The sequence below is a fragment of the Mizuhopecten yessoensis genome, unplaced genomic scaffold (assembly GCF_002113885.1).
Source record: "Mizuhopecten yessoensis strain PY_sf001 unplaced genomic scaffold, ASM211388v2 scaffold716153, whole genome shotgun sequence".
In the NCBI taxonomy this organism is placed as follows: domain Eukaryota; kingdom Metazoa; phylum Mollusca; class Bivalvia; order Pectinida; family Pectinidae; genus Mizuhopecten; species Mizuhopecten yessoensis.
Genome location: NW_018479974.1, coordinates 16,905 through 38,406, shown reverse-complemented (window position 1 = coordinate 38,406; position 21,502 = coordinate 16,905). Strand labels below are relative to the sequence as shown.

At 37.7% G+C, this 21,502-nt stretch overlaps 1 protein-coding gene across 1 annotated transcript; it reads left to right on the top strand.

Annotated features, from left to right (window-relative positions):
* The first annotated feature begins 3,623 nt into the window (after positions 1-3,623).
* On the top strand, positions 3,624-21,098 carry LOC110441865 (von Hippel-Lindau disease tumor suppressor-like). The gene is made up of 3 exons (XM_021485147.1): positions 3,624-3,718; positions 15,918-16,368; positions 18,191-21,098. Exons 2-3 carry the CDS (start codon positions 16,026-16,028, stop codon positions 18,376-18,378), a joined length of 531 nt encoding a protein of 176 aa, XP_021340822.1. The 5' UTR covers positions 3,624-3,718; positions 15,918-16,025; the 3' UTR covers positions 18,379-21,098.
* Positions 21,099-21,502: the final 404 nt, after the last annotated feature.

Below are 21,502 nucleotides of genomic sequence, written 5' to 3'. Positions count from 1 at the left end.
ATGTAACAGAGGAAGGGAGACAATCATTCATATTTGTTCAGAATGTTTGATGCCCTTAGTACATATTACTGTATATTATAAATGATCTAAACTGGTCATGTTGATCGCAAAGAGATATAAGAAGAATAGATAAGAAATGATTCAAGTAATTAAACAGTATTTGTATAAAACAAAGTGTATTCGTGGTCTATTTTAGAAAAAGATATAGCAACAGCTAAACATTTAATGCGCTTATTTATCTCACATATTTTGAAGTAATAAAAAATAGAATACTGACTTTTTAAAAGACCAGAATATAACAAAAAAAATCCACAAATAAGTTGCTTTTAGTGTGACAAATGATTATATAACTGCCAACCCTAAATACCTTTTTGTTCTATAGAGTAAGGGAGACAATAATTCACAGAACTGATCGCCTTCGTATACCCTACACCGTCTGCTAATGGAGAAACTTGAATCGCACAGAGATCTATAGAAGGGTAGATAATTAAGTACTATTTGTGCATTACAAGGTATCTTGGTGGTCATTATAAGGTCGCAAAATACAACTCTCGGGGTAAAGGCATAGGTGTCAACCACAGGGACCTGCTAATTTGTTACAGCTATATTTGAACTTTCGGTAAAGTCGTATACAATGCATATGGTCACTGGGGGTGTCATTTTTACCGAAATTCGATCTAAAGCCCCCCAAAATGTAAAATTACTCTGAACACCTTAGTTTAGATCCAAATTTAGCTGTAACAAATTGTCAGGTCCCTGTGATTCCAATGAGTGAGAACGTGCGTGTAATGCGACTGAAACTACTTCGCTCAATTTATCTTTCCTTTTGTTTGTATCAAAATAACTCCGATGAAAAAGCATTTATTTGATTCAGACACACCTGTTATGATCATTTTACACACCCTCCAGTAACTTATGGGAACATTTGACCACTGGGTGTAGATTTTGAGTTTGTGTGAGTTGGACTTGAATGAGGGAGTTTCGAGGGAGATTGGTAAATTTTGGTCAAAATGAGGGAGTCTCGAGCTCTCTCTTAATGAGGAAGAGTTGACAGTTACGTTAAGGCAATGGGTGGAAAATATGAAAAAATATTATAGACCTAGTCTGAGCTATCACTGGTTTGTCAACATTATAGTCTCACTTTACATACATTGTAGTACCAACAAGAAACTATAAGTTTTTACATATGTACAACTAGATAAACTGCTGCTCGGCATACATCTCTGATTATCTCTCCTTTCCCTAAAGTATCTAGAGTTTCCCTTATTTCTCTTTTCTCACACTTATATATTATACGCATTAATATTCCATAATTCCAGATGGAGAATTTTCCATTACGATTTTTTAAAAACTACTTTGGTCTCTTTTCACTCTTCAAACCAGTATCTTGCATATATATGCAAGTAATTGGTTTTAAGAATGAAATGTGCAAATTTATGTAAAAACAGTAATAAAAAGGGGCACTTTTCCCGTCCAAAGGTGTGCATAGATTTCACTCTTCTTCTCAATGACTACATTCTCATTCTTACCGAGTTTGCGACAGGAGCACACACATTTCTTTGTTGCTGAATCCGATTTGAAAACATGATTCTGTGAATTTGTTTACGAAAAAAGGTTTATATTCACATTTAATGTTATTCTACCATGGTTGATCAGTTACTCGCCTAACGCGTTACTTGGCTTTCGTAAAGGATGGATGTGTCGGTCTCCCTGATTTTATTATAGTACAAACCTGTATGTTTATTTTCTGAGATATCGTTTACTCGCTGTTCCGGCTAAAAGACTGACTTCAATCTTTTCCAGGTGATTAGAAATTTATATGTAAACGATAAATATAGGATCTACGTAATGTACACGTGGACACTGGGAGCCTCTCTAATCTTAACAGGTATAATATGCCAACACGGGTATAATAAATAAATTTGTTTATCCCCAGAAGAGTTTTCCAATTGACAATAGTATAAGACTTAACAAGAGTACCGCGGGGCAGAACAATATACGCCGGTCGAATGCCATATAGTGTTATATACTTTCTTACATTAAAATAAGATCTGCATCATTCAAAGAGTAGTTAGCTGACATGCTATAAAAATGTAGGAGAACATTTCCGGTTAAAAATCAAATACTGAAATGAACAAAGGGCAATAACCTTTTCAAAAATTGTCGAATCAAAATTCTTTTCAAGACATGAAACACAACAACATATCATGATTATTTAGCCTACTAAGTTATAAAGAAGTCTGTCAAAAAGGTAGGAGGAGATCTCCTGGCAAAAAAAATCAAATACGGAAATGAACAAAGTGCAATTACTTTTGGAAAAATTGTTGAATCAAAATTCTTTTCAAGGAAACACAACTTCATATCATGATTATTTAGCCTAGTAAGTTTCAAAGAGATCCGTTGAAAAATGTAGGAGGAGAATGCCGGACAAAAATCAAATACTGAAATGAACAAAGGGCAATAACGTTTGGAAAAATTGTCTAATACAAATTCTTTTAGGGGAGAGAGACACAACTTCACCTCATGATTATAATGTATACCAAGTTTCAAAGAGATCCGTTGAAAAATGTAGGAGGAGACTGCCAGACAAAAATCAAATACTGAAATAAACAAAGGGCAATAACTTTTGGAAAAATTGTCGAAACAAAATGTTTTTAAGGGATACACAACTTCATATCATGATTATAGTGTATACCAAGTTTCAAAGAGATCGGTCGAAAAATGTAGGAGGAGATTTCCGGACAAAAATCAAATACTGAAATGAACAAAGGGCAATAACCTTTGGAAAAATTGTCGAACTAAAATTCTATGATTATAATGTATACCAAGTTTCAAAGTGATCGGTCGAAAAATGTAGGAGGAGATTGCCGGACAAACAAAAGTTTACGCCGGACGGACGGATGGACGGACAACGCCTCCCGTCAAATTTGACGGGCGTATAAAAATGAAAGTCAGGACACAATAACCGCTCTTTTGGTGTTCGATTCGTCCAGGGAGGAATGAGTGTCCAGGGAGGTTTTCGCGCGCCCAGGAATTCGTTATTTATTCATTTTTTCACCTTTTTCTTCTGATTCATAAATTTCATTCACTTACCTATCTGTATGCAAAAAAAATTAAGGCCAATCGTAACAGTAGACAGTACCGAAATACGTCGATAGAAATGCCTATTTGGGAGGAATGAGTGTCCAGGGAGATTTCCGCGCGCCCGGGAATTCGATTTATTTCACTTTTTTCTTCTGATTCATAACGGGGCAAAGTATCGAAACATGCCGATAAATAAATTCCAGCATATTCGTGCATAAACCTCAATATTTACTTAAAATTACGTTGTGGTCACAGGTTGTGGTTGAAGGGAGACTACTGCAGCATTTCATTGCTCACATGAAGCTCAATGAATATCTGAGTATGCATTTGTAACGCATGTAGCAAAACTAAACGTATGGGTAAGTTTATTTTGGTTACAATTGATCAACTTTGATTTCGACGTTACACTTAATTTAGTCAGAGACGTACTCTGATTTAGTGAGATGCGTACGTGACATTTCACACGAAACGAAAGTAAACCGGAAACGATATTGTTTGTGTAATGTGTCCAGGAATTTGATTGGGTGTTAGGCCTACTTGTATCGAAGCTTTTGATTGGCGAGAAAAAGTAAACTTGCCTTCAGAGTGTAGAGCGATGGAAGATGCTGGGCTTGAATTATATTCAACAACACAGGTGAAACTCTTTTCTTTGACACTGGTTTTGTTGTGCAGCAACATGCTTGATATAAACTGTATGTGTATGACGTGGATTAGGCAGCTGTTGGAATTGTTTCCCCACATTGTACTGTACTGTATCTAAAACGATCATTTGTAAGCTTAGGTTCCGATGTTGGTGACAACACAGGAGCCTGAAGTTCTGTCAATAATGAATAATACCAGTAATACAAAAAAATACCTATAGGACTTGCACAACTAAATCATTTACTATATGTTATTACCAAATATTTCAGCTAATAACTTTAATATTTGAAGTTCAAAACTAGTGACAACTGTCTAGATTCATAAATACATACCTTGCAAAGGCTACAAAATAACTTTTTTGGTAGGTTTAGTGGCATATTGGAGTGTCACAGCGCCAAGAAGTTGACAACCGGAAGTTTACAAGCAAAACCGGTGACCCAAAACAGAAACGCCCCCAAACATTTTGCCCCTATCGACGACAGACCGATATGAAAAAAAGTCGATAAAACGTCAGAATAATTCGGACTACACTGGGTTTTACAATATGTGAGACTTTTGACGGCGTCGCAGCGTAACCTCGTTTTGGGTGTTAAGATAACATTTACAAATGAATCGAACAAATCCTGGCTTTCTCTGACTACTATAACATCTGCATTGTTGATATTTTCACTTCAAGATCTTCAAGAAAATAAAACAAAACATTTTTTGCAGATATATAAAAGATTAACATAAAAAAAACCTGACATCAGAAATGCAACACATTATATAATCAAGGGCCTTTCTTGTAACGATTCCACCCTTCATAACATGAAAGATAAAAAAAATATGATAATTTGACAGTGGAAAAATATTTTACAATTACTTCTGGCTACTATCCTAAGCAACAAATAACAGTTAGACCCTTAGCATTTATACCACGTTTGCAATCCGATTTGTTGCATGATTATGTATTGGACTACCTACGTACTATGTCTATCCAACATGCTAAAGCACTTCCCGAAACTCGTTATTTTTTCATCGCATCAGATTAAAATTGTTTATTACTACAAGGCTCTGGTGTGTTAAATAATATATGCCACTTTACTGCAAAAAATTACTTCGAACTTTTCATCAGCCATTAGCGACAGTCTGTTCGTGTTACAAGAATCGTTTTCTCTTAATATTTGTGAAGGCCCGACCTAAAAACAATCTTTCCTAATACACGACAATATTATTAGTAAAACTTTCTTTTTCTGTGCGATAGGTACGTTCAATATTAAGTTTACGAGTGAAAACTTGATTGGTTGATTGATTGATAGGTGTTACGTCTGCTTCACTACGAGTAGTTCGGTTACCCAGCAGACGATTGTGAAAACAACTCACCTTACGATATATTTACATTCGTTTCCACTGGATGTAAAGAGACACCTCGCGTCAGCTCACTTCCAAAGCACAACGTTGCAATAAGAGTTATTCCCCTTTGTACGACCCAAGCTAAAAAATATCGATTTATGGCTTCGCGTGGGATAGAGGGAGAATATTTTCGAATCCGTGAGATTTATGGCTCACGTGGCGTGAGACATGATTATGCGTGAGTAAGGTCGTCTCAGCGTGACGAATGCTCGAGATTTTTTCTCACACCGTGAGAGTTGGCAACCCTGTATATATTTTTCAAAAGTTAAATACCTGAACATTTCATTTATCTAAAAATCTGTCATCAGTTCCTTATTAAACTCCTTCAGTGGCCCAGTAATTAGCCGGAACTTATTTAAAATAGGAACTACAAACGTATGAAACACTTGCTGATTGGCTGATTTAGTTGTGTGAGTCCTTAAAGGAAAACTTTACATTTTAAAATGTTGAAATGAAGTCAGTTTTTGAAAGTATATACATAACCGAGTAAAATAGTTAAATTTGGTGGAAATAAAATGATAAGATATGAAGAAAAACCAAGTTATAGCCCCTGATATACATGTGCTATTCAGAGTCAGCACCAAACAATTCTCATTTCACTTACTTAACATGAACCTCTAGCACACCAATTTAGCACACACTCAGCAATTTCATATTTTGCACACACATTTATTACCCATACCACTCACATATTTTTGAAAAGAAATCTTGGTGACTCTGTTTCTGTAATTTTTACAGTATCTTAAGTAATCAAAAGTTAATTTGAGTAAATTTGATAGAATTTGGACAATTAAACACACTTAGAATTCACACAAAACTCCAAAATTCTACATAAAACATGAGTCATAAAAGGTTATCAGATATCCAGTCATAAAAGGTTATCAGATATCCATCTCAACTGATCAGCTATCAATTATACATACTTACATATAGCACTTCTTGCTCCCTGGGGTGCCGGCACTTTACAGGGAGAATATTGGGGGTAGGGGAGATGTAATGCTATAAACAGTTGATTATCTGAGTAAACACACAACAGAAACACATTAAATCAATAAACAAGATGTTGGTGAAGGTATATATTATGACAGGAATAACCATAAATCTGCAATTCACTAAAAAAATGGAATTTAAGTTGGATTTAGCCAAAAAACCTATATATGACACATACACATACAGATACTCACATGTGCAACTTTTGTAAAAGCTTGTTCTGTGGTGGCGAGGGGCTATTTGCTGTTCATAGTCTTGTTGCCCACGGTATAACTGTTATGTAGAGACATTCAACCTATGACAAAATGAAAAAAAGCATGTTCAAATCTGGAGGGTCTGAATATGAAACTATGACAGTACAACTTCAGTCAGAAGCCAGCTAACAACTATCATACACTTGGAATGACCACATTTATTATACCGAAGAATAAAATGGTGTTTAATGCTGAATTGTGCTTTAAAAAGTGTGAATAATGTGCTATGTAACTTGTGCTAAAATCTGTGGTGTACTTTTACACATGGGGGTATGCTGAAACAGGTTATTTAAGTTTCAATTTGAAACTTTTTAGTGATATTGAGTTTTTAAACTAGAATTTAATCATTGCTTTCTTTTAAACATAGATAAAAATGTAATTTGAATGAGGGAAGTGGCCTAAGAATGGCTGAGAAGAGGTGGTTGGACAGGGTGGGGGAGAGGGGGGGATGAAAATTGTGCAGGACAGCACACTATATTTCTGTTCTATGAAGATTTAGGTGCTAAAAGCTAGTACACAGATCATAATAGTACTATTGAAACACATGCAGATAAATTATTTCAGTAAATTGAACACAATCCTAATAAAAACCTGAGTATTAGGGTCAGTCCAACTATACTGGCTTTAGCACAGCCATATTTAGCCCAGATTTAACCCAATTATTAAGTTTTATCAAGTTATATATATATTCACATACTGAGCAAAATGTGCTAAGACCCAATAACAGTGGCTGTATTTTAAAAAAAGTGTTTGGAAACACACAGAAAATGTGTGAGAGGTCAGGTTCATTGAGCACATGGCTATTTACCTTAAAGGACTCGCACAACTAAATCATTTACTATATGTTATTACCAAACATTTTAGCTAATAACTTTAATATTTGAAGTTCAAAACTAGTGACAACTGTCTAGATTCATAAATACATACCTTGCAAAGGCCACAAAATGACTTTTTTTGGTAGGTTTAGTGGCATATTGGAGTGTCACAGCGCCAAGAAGTTGACAACCGGTGGTTTACAAGCAAAACCGGTGACCCAAAACAGAAACGCCCCAAGACATTTTGCCCCTGTGCAAATCCGCACACAGACATGGAAATATATCAAAAGTATATATTTTTCAAAAGTTAAATACCTGAACATTTCATTTATCTAAAAATCTGTCATCAGTTCCTTATTAAACTCCTTCAGTGGCCCAGTTATTAGCCGGAACTTATTTCAAATAGGAACTACAAACGTATGAAACACTTGCTGATTGGCTGATTTAGTTGTGTGAGTCCTTATAATATGCTTAATATTATAGGTATTTCTTTTGTATTACTGTTATTATTCATTATTGACAGAACTTCAGGCTCCTGTGGTGACATGCAGTCCACAGGGACCTGATTATTTGTGACCTAAAATGAGGTGTAACCACGGAATTAGATCTAAGTCCGTGGTGTAACTAAAGAGTAATTTTACACGTTTTAGGGATTTAAATCAATTTTTGGTAAAAGGTCCACCTCCAAAAATGATTGTATCTGAGGTAACGTAACACAAAATATATCACAGTAGCCCGAGTTTTCTGTGGCCCTTCCACCAGACTTGGACATTATTAGACTTTGACATTTTGACAGGGTTGGTTTGGTATGGTTTACTTTTGTCCTATTAACAGCTAACATTTAAAGATGTGCCTCCGTGTGTGTAGTGTATGCGTGCTTGCATGTGTGTATGCATGCAGGAGACAGGTTATGTTCACAGCCAGGGGCTTGTATAGACTTGTATGATAAAATTAGCGAAAAATTTATATATATGTATTTCTAGCTAATTTTATACAACGTCAAGCCCCTGTGGTGGTGCTTGCCTCCTTGTGATAACGCGGATCTGATGCTGACTTTCTGTGCTCACTCACTCTAGACCAAAACTTCTTTTAGCAAAAGTTGCGAAAGGCACCTTTTTTCTTTTAGCAAATAATGATTGATTTTAGCAACTTTTACTTATTGAATCGGACGTCCAAATTAGATGATACAGTAGCAGTTTGATATTTAAATAAAGTCGTCTTTTACATGATACATTGCATTAAAATGATTTAAAGGAATGTCATTCTATTTTTAGCATTAGGAAAGAAAAGAAATGAATAATGAAGCTTGACACCTCTATGTAATGGCTTTAATCATTCTGAGGTTTAGACTGTATATTATCGAACTAAATTAAGGACAGTCAGTCAGTGTATCATAGTTTACACCTCTATGTAATGGCTTTAATCATTCTGAGGTTTAGACTGTATATTATCGGACTAAATTAAGGACAGTCAGTCAGTGTATCATAGTTGACACCTCTATGTAATGGATTTAATCTTTCTGAGCGTTAGACTGTATATTATCGGACTAAATTAAGGACAGTCAGTCAGTGTATCATAGTTGACACCTCTATGTAATGGATTTAATCTTTCTGAGCGTTAGACTGTATATTATCGGACTAAATTAAGGACAGTCAGTCAGTGTATCATAGTTGACACCTCTATGTAATGGATTTAATCTTTCTGAGCGTTAGACTGTATATTATCGGACTAAATTAAGGACAGTCAGTCAGTGTATCATAGTTGACACCTCTATGTAATGGATTTAATCTTTCTGAGCGTTAGACTGTATATTATCGGACTAAATTAAGGACAGTCAGTCAGTGTATCATAGTTGACACCTCTATGTAATGGATTTAATCTTTCTGAGCGTTAGACTGTATATTATCGGACTAAATTAAGGACAGTCAGTCAGTGTATCATAGTTGACACCTCTATGTAATGGATTTAATCTTTCTGAGCGTTAGACTGTATATTATCGGACTAAATTAAGGACAGTCAGTCAGTGTATCATAGTTGACACCTCTATGTAATGGATTTAATCTTTCTGAGCGTTAGACTGTATATTATCGGACTAAATTAAGGACAGTCAGTCAGTGTATCATAGTTGACACCTCTATGTAATGGATTTAATCTTTCTGAGCGTTAGACTGTATATTATCGGACTAAATTAAGGACAGTCAGTCAGTGTATCATAGTTGACACCTCTATGTAATGGATTTAATCTTTCTGAGCGTTAGACTGTATATTATCGGACTAAATTAAGGACAGTCAGTCAGTGTATCATAGTTGACACCTCTATGTAATGGATTTAATCTTTCTGAGCGTTAGACTGTATATTATCGGACTAAATTAAGGACAGTCAGTCAGTGTATCATAGTTGACACCTCTATGTAATGGATTTAATCTTTCTGAGCGTTAGACTGTATATTATCGGACTAAATTAAGGACAGTCAGTCAGTGTATCATAGTTGACACCTCTATGTAATGGATTTAATCTTTCTGAGCGTTAGACTGTATATTATCGGACTAAATTAAGGACAGTCAGTCAGTGTATCATAGTTGACACCTCTATGTAATGGATTTAATCTTTCTGAGCGTTAGACTGTATATTATCGGACTAAATTAAGGACAGTCAGTCAGTGTATCATAGTTGACACCTCTATGTAATGGATTTAATCTTTCTGAGCGTTAGACTGTATATTATCGGACTAAATTAAGGACAGTCAGTCAGTGTATCATAGTTGACACCTCTATGTAATGGATTTAATCTTTCTGAGCGTTAGACTGTATATTATCGGACTAAATTAAGGACAGTCAGTCAGTGTATCATAGTTGACACCTCTATGTAATGGATTTAATCTTTCTGAGCGTTAGACTGTATATTATCGGACTAAATTAAGGACAGTCAGTCAGTGTATCATAGTTGACACCTCTATGTAATGGATTTAATCTTTCTGAGCGTTAGACTGTATATTATCGGACTAAATTAAGGACAGTCAGTCAGTGTATCATAGTTGACACCTCTATGTAATGGATTTAATCTTTCTGAGCGTTAGACTGTATATTATCGGACTAAATTAAGGACAGTCAGTCAGTGTATCATAGTTGACACCTCTATGTAATGGATTTAATCTTTCTGAGCGTTAGACTGTATATTATCGGACTAAATTAAGGACAGTCAGTCAGTGTATCATAGTTGACACCTCTATGTAATGGATTTAATCTTTCTGAGCGTTAGACTGTATATTATCGGACTAAATTAAGGACAGTCAGTCAGTGTATCATAGTTGACACCTCTATGTAATGGATTTAATCTTTCTGAGCGTTAGACTGTATATTATCGGACTAAATTAAGGACAGTCAGTCAGTGTATCATAGTTGACACCTCTATGTAATGGATTTAATCTTTCTGAGCGTTAGACTGTATATTATCGGACTAAATTAAGGNTTTTCACTGATGAACATTTTGTTATGATATTAAGAAGCAAAGTTGGTCTGAATTAAAGAATAAGTCAACTGACCAAAGATCAGGGTCACTGGGTTAATGGTCAAGGTCATTTGGGTCCAAAGGTCAAAGACAAAGTGGATCTCTGACTTTGACCCTGGCTCTTGATGGAGGAGGTATATAAGGTGAAATAAAACAAATCAAAGCTAACAAAGCTTCTTGATGATTATGGGGAATATATTGCCACAAGACCGGGCCCTTACTGACCTATCAAGGTTCTAGTTATTGATGGGGAACATGTAGAAATTAGTTGAGATTGGTCTTTTAAAAATTGCCAATGTCAATATATTGGGATCTTTTAATTCGTGTGGCAATAGGAGCGCCGGCGGACGGTGCATGACACAATATTTATATCCTATATTCGTCCGGTCGTTACAATCGGGAATGTTTGTAGTGTTGTTTTAATACGATTAAGATTGGGACAAGTATGATCAAGATAGTCCTAAATTGCAACAACTCAATAACTTGTTTAGAAGTATTCTACAGTACAAATATCATTTAAATAAAGGTGTTCTCTTGAAGAGTGATGGAATTCAATGTATAAACAATTCCCATGTTGGCAACGGCCCTAAAATGACCTGTCACAGGAATGTCTTTGTAATGAAGGATGAATCCATTCAACTTCCACTTTCGTTTTTAAGCGCTTGGGTTGCCACGGTCACATATATGTTTGCATCGGAAAGGGCTATTTGTATTTGTAAGTCAAGCGTTTTGCTGACTGAGTCTGGTTGAGATGTTGCTTTTGTTCATTTTCTGTTCATATCGATGTTATAAGACGACGCAGATGCACAATGTTTAGTGAATTATCCAGGGCAAAAGGCTTTTGCAGATATAGCTAAAGGGGTTTATTTTATTTTCGCAAATAACTTATTAAGGATTTTGTTTCATTAATAACAAAAAAGCTAATGGCTAGCGTGAGCACAGACTTTATAGTGCTATCTCACTGAAATGCCATGCTGTAGGTAACAAGCTCAGCATCCGCTTTGTCAAATTATACTGACAACGGGTGAACCAGTTGTTGCCATTCCCTTAATGCTGAACATTTAGCAGGGAATAACAGCTACCATTTTTAAGGACTTAAATCGGTATGTCCCGGCCTGTGGACAGATTCCATTGCCTTCTTCACCTGGGCGTAAACGCTCAACATTCAAGCCAAAAGTGAGGTGTTGCCAAGCAAGGCGCTAGGAAATAAAAGGTAGGTAGGGGTAGAAAGAAAGATAAAGATCCAAAATATTGCAATGGGTGCAGCAGATTTTTTTGGGTCGCTTTTGTGTCCCCAAATAGAGGACACCAAAGCAAATCCCCAATTCTGCAGGGGGTTCTTTCATTAGTTGCCTCCTACGATACATGCAGTGGGTAACAGCAGGTGTATTCTTTTTTACCCGATCCCCCACCTGCAGGGGTGTTTTGACAGGGCCAGAGGAAACTCGAGCTGATACCATAGGTACCTTGCCTCTTCTGCCAATACATCCATAACATAGACAAGGTTGCAAATTCTGTCCCGCTAGTAAAATAACGCTGTTCCTGAAAACATGTGATTTCGTCATAACCATGTTTAATATCATCCCGGGAGCAGTCTAGACTGACAGGGAAATATTTTTTCTTGAATTTGATGTATGATTTACCATATATGCAGTATAATGTTTGGTAGATTTCATGAAATATCGAAAAATAATCAAATTGACGTGGACAGACGCTGCTGTTCACAGGATGACCTACTAAATACTTAGTGGGTAGCACTAAACACACAGCCACTGTTCATAGGATGACCGAATAAATACTTAGTGGGTAGCACTAAACACACAGCCACTGTTCACAGGATGACCTACTAAATACCTAGTGGGTAGCACTAAACACAAAGCCACTGTTCACAGGATGACCTACTAAATTCCTAGTGGATAGCACTAAACACAAAGCCACTGTTCACAGGATGACCTACTAAATACCTAGTTGGTAGCACTAAACACACAGCCACTGTTCATAGGATGACCTACTAAATACCTAGTGGGTAGCACTAAACACAAAGCCACTGTTCACAGGATGACCTACTAAATCCATAGTGGGTATACGTAGCACTAAACACACAGCAACTGTTCACAGGATGACCTACTAAATACTTAGTGGGTATACGTAGCACTCAACACCCAGCCACTGTTCACAGGATGACCTACTAAATACTCAGTGGGTAGCACTAAACACACAGCCACTGTACACAGGATGACCTACTAAATACCTAGTGGGTAGCACTAAACAAACAGCCACTGTTCACAGGATGACCTACTAAACACCTAGTGGGTAGGCTAGCACTAAACACACAGCCACTGTTCACAGGATGCCCTACTAAATACTTAGTGGGTAGCACTAACACACAGCCACGGTTCACAGGATGACCTACTAAATACCTAGTGGGTAGCACTAAACAAACAGCCACTGTTCACAGGATGACCTACTAAATACCTAGTTGGTAGCACTAAACACACAGCCACTGTTCACCGGATGACCTACTAAATACTTAGTGGGTAGGACTAAACACACAGCCACTGTTCACAGGATGCCCTACTAAATACTTAGTGGGTAGCACTAACACACAGCCACGGTTCACAGGATGACCTACTAAATACCTAGTGCGTAGCACTAAACACACAGCCACTGTTCACCGGATGACCTACTAAATACTTAGTGGGTAGTACTAAACACACAGCCACTGTTCATAGGATGACCGAGTAAATACTTAGTGGGTAGCACTAAACACATAGCCACTGTTCATAGGATGACCGAATAAATACTTAGTGGGTAGCACTAAACACTAAACACACAGCCACTGTTCACAGGATGCCCTACTAAATACTTAGTGGGTAGCACTAACACACAGCCACGGTTCACAGGATGACCTACTAAATACCTAGTGCGTAGCACTAAACACACAGCCACTGTTCACCGGATGACCTACTAAATACTTAGTGGGTAGTACTAAACACACAGCCACTGTTCATAGGATGACCTACTAAATACCTAGTGGGTAGCACTTAACACAAAGCTACTGTTCACAGGATGACCTTCTAAATACCTAGTGGGTAGCACTAAACACAAAGCTACTGTTCACAGGATGACCTTCTAAATACCTAGTGGGTAGCACTAAACACAAATCTACTGTTCACAGGATGACCTACTAAATCCCTAGTGGATAGCACTAAACACAAAGCCACTGTTCACAGGATGACCTACTAAATACTTAGTGGGAATACGTAGCCCTAAACAAACAGCCCCTGTTCACAGGATGACCTACTAAATACTCAGTGGGTAGCACTAAACACACAGCCACTCTTCACAGGATGACCTACTAAATACTTAGTGAGTAGCACTAAACACACAGCCACTGTTCACCGGATGACCTACTAAATACTTAGTGGGTAGTACTAAACACACAGCCACTGTTCATAGGATGACCGAATAAATACTTAGTGGGTAGCACTAAACACATATATGCAGTATAATGTTTGGTAGATTTCATGAAATATCGAAAAATAATCAAATTGACGTGGACAGACGCTGCTGTTCACAGGATGACCTACAAAATACTTAGTGGGTAGCACTAAACACACAGCGACTGTTCACAGGATGACCTACTAAATACTTAGTGAGTAGCACTAAACACACAGCCACTGTTCACCGGATGACCTACTAAATACTTAGTGGGTAGTACTAAACACACAGCCACTGTTCATAGGATGACCGACTAAATACTTAGTGGGTAGCACTAAACACCCAGCCACTGTTCATAGGATGACCGAATAAATACTTAGTGGTTAGCACTAAACACACAGCCACTGTTCACATGATAACCTACTAAATACTCAGTGGGTATACGTAGCACTAAACACACAGCAACTGTTCACAGGATGACCTACTAAATACTTAGTGGGTAGGACTAAACACACAGCCACTGTTCACAGGATGCCCTACTAAATACTTAGTGGGTAGCACTAACACACAGCCACGGTTCACAGGATGACCTACTAAATACCTAGTGCGTAGCACTAAACACACAGCCACTGTTCACCGGATGACCTACTAAATACTTAGTGGGTAGCACTAACACACAGCCACGGTTCACAGGATGACCTACTAAATACCTAGTGGGTAGCACTAAACACAAATCTACTGTTCACAGGATGACCTACTAAATCCCTAGTGGATAGCACTAAACACAAAGCCACTGTTCACAGGATGACCTACTAAATACTCAGTGGGTATACGTAGCACTAAACACACAGCAACTGTTCACAGGATGACCTACTAAATACTTTGTGGGTAGCACTAAACACACAGCCACTCTTCACAGGATGACCTATTAAATACTTACTGGGTAGCACTAAACACACAGCCGTCCCGGATACTCCAGGGGTATGTTCACTTTCCCTTTCTGCACCCCTGGACTATCATATGTAATTGCAAAATTGAAGGCTCGGTGTGTGTTACCTTGTGGATAAGACAGGAAGAATAGTTTGATACTTTGATGCATGTACATGGAAAGAATCTCTCGATCTCGTAACAGTAAAACTGACTGGTTTTGAAGTTGGGTGTCACTTGTCTTTAACCTTTAAAGACCCAGGTATCAGCCTTGCAATTTGTCAGGTTTTACTACCCAGCACCAGTCGAATAGCTAGCCGCATGCCTTCAATTTTGCTATGACATATTCCAGGAGTGCAGAGAGCAAAAGTGAGCGTAACCCCTGGAGCATCAATGATGACTCACGGTATGTATGCTATTGAATGTCGGTGTAGTGATTCTAAGATAGGAAACAAACTTACTTGTATGATAGTTTATATGCCCTGACATTTCCATGTCAGACACCTCAATTCAGTTTTAAGCTAGTCAGGCTTACGATTGGAAATCTGAATGGAGTGGCCATCTTCTTTAACTTTCATGACTTCAACCCTGATTGGCTTCTAAATAACACGAGAAAGAGGTAAGAAAAATCAGTCCACATAGGTTCTCCATCCTTCTGTGCTATACAAAGTAGTGTAACAATATGTGACTTTTGTTTATCAAACTTTTGTTAGTTAATTTTGAAGTTTTAATTTTGAAGATAACTAACTAAAGTTAAATAAGCTGATCAACAACTACATGGGTAGATGTAACCCAGCAAAATATACAGATTTATTGTCCACTGACAACTTTGTTAGTTGAATTTAATCATTTTACTATTAACAGATATGAAGCAGTGTGTTAAAGATGACCCTCCAGGCTGAGACCTAATGCTACCAACCTACTGAGGATATTAAATCAAACTACGACATTTTCTACAGTTTAGTTTGCAAAATGACAGGAGAACAAAATGATGGAAGTGATAGACAGAAAGATAATAGACTCCGATCTGGTCGCTCATCCGTTACCTCATTTGTTCGCTTTGTGAACCGGACACACAGGTTTGTGGATACTGTGTGGTTGAACTATGAAGGCGCTCGTGTCAAGTACAAGACTCTACAGCCAGGTCAGTTTGTTGATGTGAACACATTTGTCGGCCATCCTTGGATCTTCAGGGATTCTGACACTGGGGATCATATGGTAGTTCAACTGCGTGAGGTTTTTGAAATGACAACAGGATGGACTCCGACTGATGGGGTACCGCCATGGAGAAAAGTCATCAATATTACCATTCCAGGTAGGCATGCAGGGGCTTGACACTATCATTGTAAACTGAGGATGAAATGATAGTTAGCTTCACAGCCTCGTTTAAAATTGGGTTTGCATTTACACCATCCAAATATCATTTTATATGTAAAATTTCAAATGGCCCCCACACTTTTTCAAGTGTTTTATTTGAACATTGCAGAAGAAACCCATTTTAATTTTAAAAGGACCCCATACTTGAAATAAAGAGCACTACCAGTGGGATTGACCATAGTCATGGCCAGAAATAAATTTTAAAAACACAGGTCAGTTGGGCTAGTAGTTTCCAATGTAAGTAGTCCATGTGCAAATTCCACTAACCCAACATTATTCAAAATGATAAGCAATATGAAGTTTTGACTTTATATCTCGAATAAAAACAAAATACAGAAATTTCTTCATTAGTTATATACATGTAGTATACATTTAACAATATTATGATCAGATGGAGTGTCACATACCAGAATGGGTTACTTAACCTCTGTTCAATATTGTTTCATAGAAAAAGATCAGGCTAAAGGGTTTCAGGAGGCCATGCCTCCAAGTTAAATCTAGAACTTTGCATTTGACTTGTAAATTTATAAATTCATTTAATGAGATGTAAATCCAAATCAATGGCCAATTTTTTAATTTGTGTGTGTGTGTGTGTGTGTGTGTGGGTGGGGGGGGGGGGGGGGGGGGGGAGATCAAAATGAAAAATTAACAGTCAGATTTAAATAAAATCATTCACATGTTCAGATACAACACACAATACTACTGTAACATATTAGAGAGGTGCAGTATGAAGTGTTCGTTATGTTCAGATACACCACACGATACCACGATACTGTTACATATTAGAGAGGCGCAGTATGAAGTGTTTGTTATGTTCAGATACAACACACGATACTGTTACATATTAGAGAGGTGCAGGATGAAGTGTTTGTTATGTTCAGATACAACACACGATACAGTTACATATTAGAGAGGTGCAGAATGAAGTGTTCGTTATGTTCAGATGCAACACACGATACCACGATACTGTTACATACTAGATATGTGCAGAATGAAATGTTCGTTATGTTCAGATACAACACACGATACTGTAACATATTAGAGAGGTGCACAATGAAGTGTTCGTTATGTTCAGATACACCACACGATACCACGATACTGTTACATATTAGATAGGTGCAGAATGAAGTGTTTGTTATGTTCCGATACAACACACGATACCACGATACTGTTACATATTAGATAGGTGCAGAATGAAGTGTTTGTTATGTTCAGATACAACACACGATACTACTGTTACATATTAGAGAGGTGCAGTATGAAGTGTTTGTTATGTTCAGATACAACACACGATACTACTGTAGCATATTAGAGAGGTGCAGTATGAAGTGGTCGTTATGTTCAGATACAACACACGAGACCACGATACTGTTACATATTAGAGAGGCGCAGTATGAAGTGTTTGTTATGTTCAGATACAACACACGATACTACTGTAACATATTAGAGAGGTGCAGTATGATGTGTTCGTTATGTTCAGATACAACACACGATACTACTGTAGCATATTAGAGAGGTGCAGTATGAAGTGTTTGTTTTGTTCAGATACAACACACGATACTGTTACATATTAGAGAGGTGCAGAATGAAGTGTTTGTTTTAATTGTCAGGACTTTAAATCTGCAGGTCAAAAAGCACTGACATTGTTTCATACAGTTGTCGGAGAAATACTTAAAAATAAATTTGGTATACATGTGTGTATGTTTATAGATTACTTGTTTACTGTCAGTCACGTGATATGTAACCTGTATCTTTTTCAGTTTTCACCCTTAAGGACAGGAGTCTGCAGGTGATCAGGAGTTTTGTGAACAGAGACAGAATAAATGAGCTGGACCTACCTCAGACACTGAAGGAGGAAATTAATGTCATGTGGGAAACAACAAGACGGAGGAGACTAACCGACAGCCCCAATAATTCTGTGGCAGAATCTTCTCAAGATGTTCACTGAGCTTGTGAAGCTTTAAAACCTGGTAACACCCACGGCCTGAGGAAGAACATGTACAATTTGTTCTGTTCAGGGCATCCTCAAAATTCCACTGGTAACCGGTTGTGTTCTCTTATATTCTCTGTACCCCTGGAATATGTCACAACAAAATCGAAGGCATGCAGTAAGCTAGTTGATTGGTTTCAGGTGTAAATAATTAAATTCAGCTGATACCTTTAAAGTTATATAGGAGCAATACCTGACTTCAAAGTTTCATTTCTGCTCAATTCTTTGATGTACATGGAATGATCAAACTAGTCTACTAGTATCATCCTAGAGGTAGTACATACAGAGCCTTTAATTTCGTCATGACACATTCCAGGGGTGCAAAAATGTAAGGCAGTGTAACCCCTGGATTTTCAAGGACAATGTCAGAGTGACAGACCACCAATGGAAGTAATGCATGCATACTACATGCAGATTTAGGGCCATGTTTTCTCGTACCATCACAGGAAGAAAACATACAATCTGTGCATTTTTAGGGCCATATTTTCTTGTACCATCACAGGAAGAAAACATACAATTTGAGCAGTTACAGAACAGGATGAGAGAATTGTGGGACTATAAAAAGAACGGAATGTAGTTAATAGTATATCAATACGGTTCTGATTGTACTTAACACTAATTGAAACAGACACTTCCATGATATCAGTGTACTGGTCACAGAAACAGAGACTTCTATGATATCGGTGTACTGGTCACAGAAACAGAGCCTTCTATGATTTCAGTATACTGGTCACAGAAACAGAAACTTCTATGATATCAGTTTACTGGTCACAGAAACAGAGACTTCCATGATATCAGTGTACTGGTCACTGAAACAGAGACTTCTATGATATCGGTGTACTGGTCACATAAACAGAGACTCCTATGATGTCAGTGTACTGGTCACAGAAACAGAGCCTTCTATGATTTCAGTATACTGGTCACAGAAACAGAAACTTCTATGATATCAGTTTACTGGTCACAGAAACAGAGACTACTATGATATCAGTGTACTGGTCAAAGAAACAGAGACTTCTATCATATCAGTGTACTGGTCACAGAACCAGAGACTTCTATGATATCAGTGAACTGGTCACAGAAACAGAGACTTCTATCATATCAGTGTACTGGTCACAGAATCAGAGACTTCTATGATATCAGTGAACTGGTCACAGAAACAGAGACTTCCATGATATCAGTGTACTGGTCACTGAAACAGAGACTTCTATGATATCGGTGTACTGGTCACATAAACAGAGACTTCTATGATATCAGTGTGCTGGTCACAGAAACAGAGACTTCCATGATATCAGTGTACTGGTCACAGAACCAGAGACTTCTATGATATCAGTGAACTGGTCACAGAAACAGAGACTTCCATGATATCAGTGTACTGGTCACAGAAATAGAGACTTCTATGATATCAGTGTGCTGGTCACAGAAACAGAGACTTCCATGATATCAGTGTACTGCTCACAGAAACAGAGACTTCTATAATATCAGTGTACTGGTCACAGAAAAAGAGACTTCTATGATATCAGTGTGCTGGTCACAGAAACAGAGACTTCTATAATATCAGTGTACTGGTCACAGAAGCAGAGACTTCTATGATATCAGTGAACTGGTCACAGAAACAGAGACTTCCATGATATCAGTGTACTGGTCACTGAAACAGAGACTTCTATGATATCGGTGTACTGGTCACAGAAACAGAGCCTTCTATGATTTCAGTATACTGGTCACAGAAACAGAAACTTCTATGAAATCAGTGTACTGGTCACAGAAACAGACTCCTATGATATCAGTGTACTGGTCAAAGAAACAGAGACTTCTATGATATCAGTGTACTGGTCACAGAAACCAGACTTCTATGATATCAGTGTACTAGTCACAAAAACAGACTTCTATATCACTGTTCTAGTCAGTAAAGATAGCTTCAAATTTGTACAGGGATTTTTGTGTGAGAGGTATTTGTGAATGAGGAGTTTGAATGTTTTGAACTTAAATATTAATATTTAGTTACAGAAGGCTGTAGAATTCGGCAGATTATGCTAGTAATTAAGTAGTCCAAGTACTGAGGTCAAACATTAGGGGTAGCTCTTAGTCAGTCCTGAGACAAAGTGTCAGACTGAGTGTGACACATAAGGAACAGCTCTAAGTTAGTTCTGAGACTGAGTGTGACACATAAGGAACAGCTCTAAGTCAGTTCTGAGACTTCAGTGTGACACATAAGGAACAGCTCTAAGTTAGATCTGAGACTGAGAGTGACACATAAGGAACAGCTCTAAGTTAGTTCTTAGACTGAGTGTGACACATAAGGAACAGCTCTAAGTCAGTTCTGAGACTTGAGTGTGACACATAAGGAACAGCTCTAAGTTAGGTCTGAGCCTGAGTGTGACACATAAGGAACAGCTCTAAGTTAGATCTGTGAGTGAGTGTGACACATAAGGAACAGCTCTAAGTTAGATCTGTGAGTGAGTGTGACACATAAGGAACAGCTCTAAGTTAGATCTGTGACTGAGTGTGACACATAAGGAACAGCTCTAAGTCAGTTCTGAGACTTGAGTGTGACACATAAGGAACAGCTCTAAGTTAGTTCTGTGACTGAGTGTGACACATAAGGAACAGCTCTAAGTTAGGTCTGAGCCTGAGTGTGACACATAAGGAACAGCTCTAAGTTAGGTCTGAGCCTGAGTGTGACACATAAGGAACAGCTCTAAGTTAGATCTGAGACTGAGAGTGACACATAAGGAACAGCTCTAAGTTAGTTCTTAGACTGAGTGTGACACATAAGGAACAGCTCTAAGTCAGTTCTGAGACTTCAGTGTGACACATAAGGAACAGCTCTAAGTTAGATCTGAGACTGAGAGTGACACATAAGGAACAGCTCTAAGTTAGTTCTGAGACTGAGTGTGCCACATAAGGAACAGCTCTAAGTTAGTCCTGAGACTGAGTGTGACACATAAGGAACAGGTCTAAGTTCTGAGACAGAGTGTGACACATAAGGAACAGCTTTAAGTTAGTTCTGTGACTGAGTGTGACACATAAGGAACAGGTCTAAGTTAGTTCTGAGACTGAGTGTGACACATAAGGAACAGCTATA

Excerpts from the sequence above, each read along its gene's own strand:
- LOC110441865 (XM_021485147.1), top strand. The coding sequence starts at position 16,026 with ATGACAGGAGAACAAAATGATGGAAGTGATAGACAGAAAGATAATAGA. Across the intron at positions 16,369-18,190 it reads CATCAATATTACCATTCCAG|TTTTCACCCTTAAGGACAGG; the intron begins GTAGGCATGCAG and ends TATCTTTTTCAG.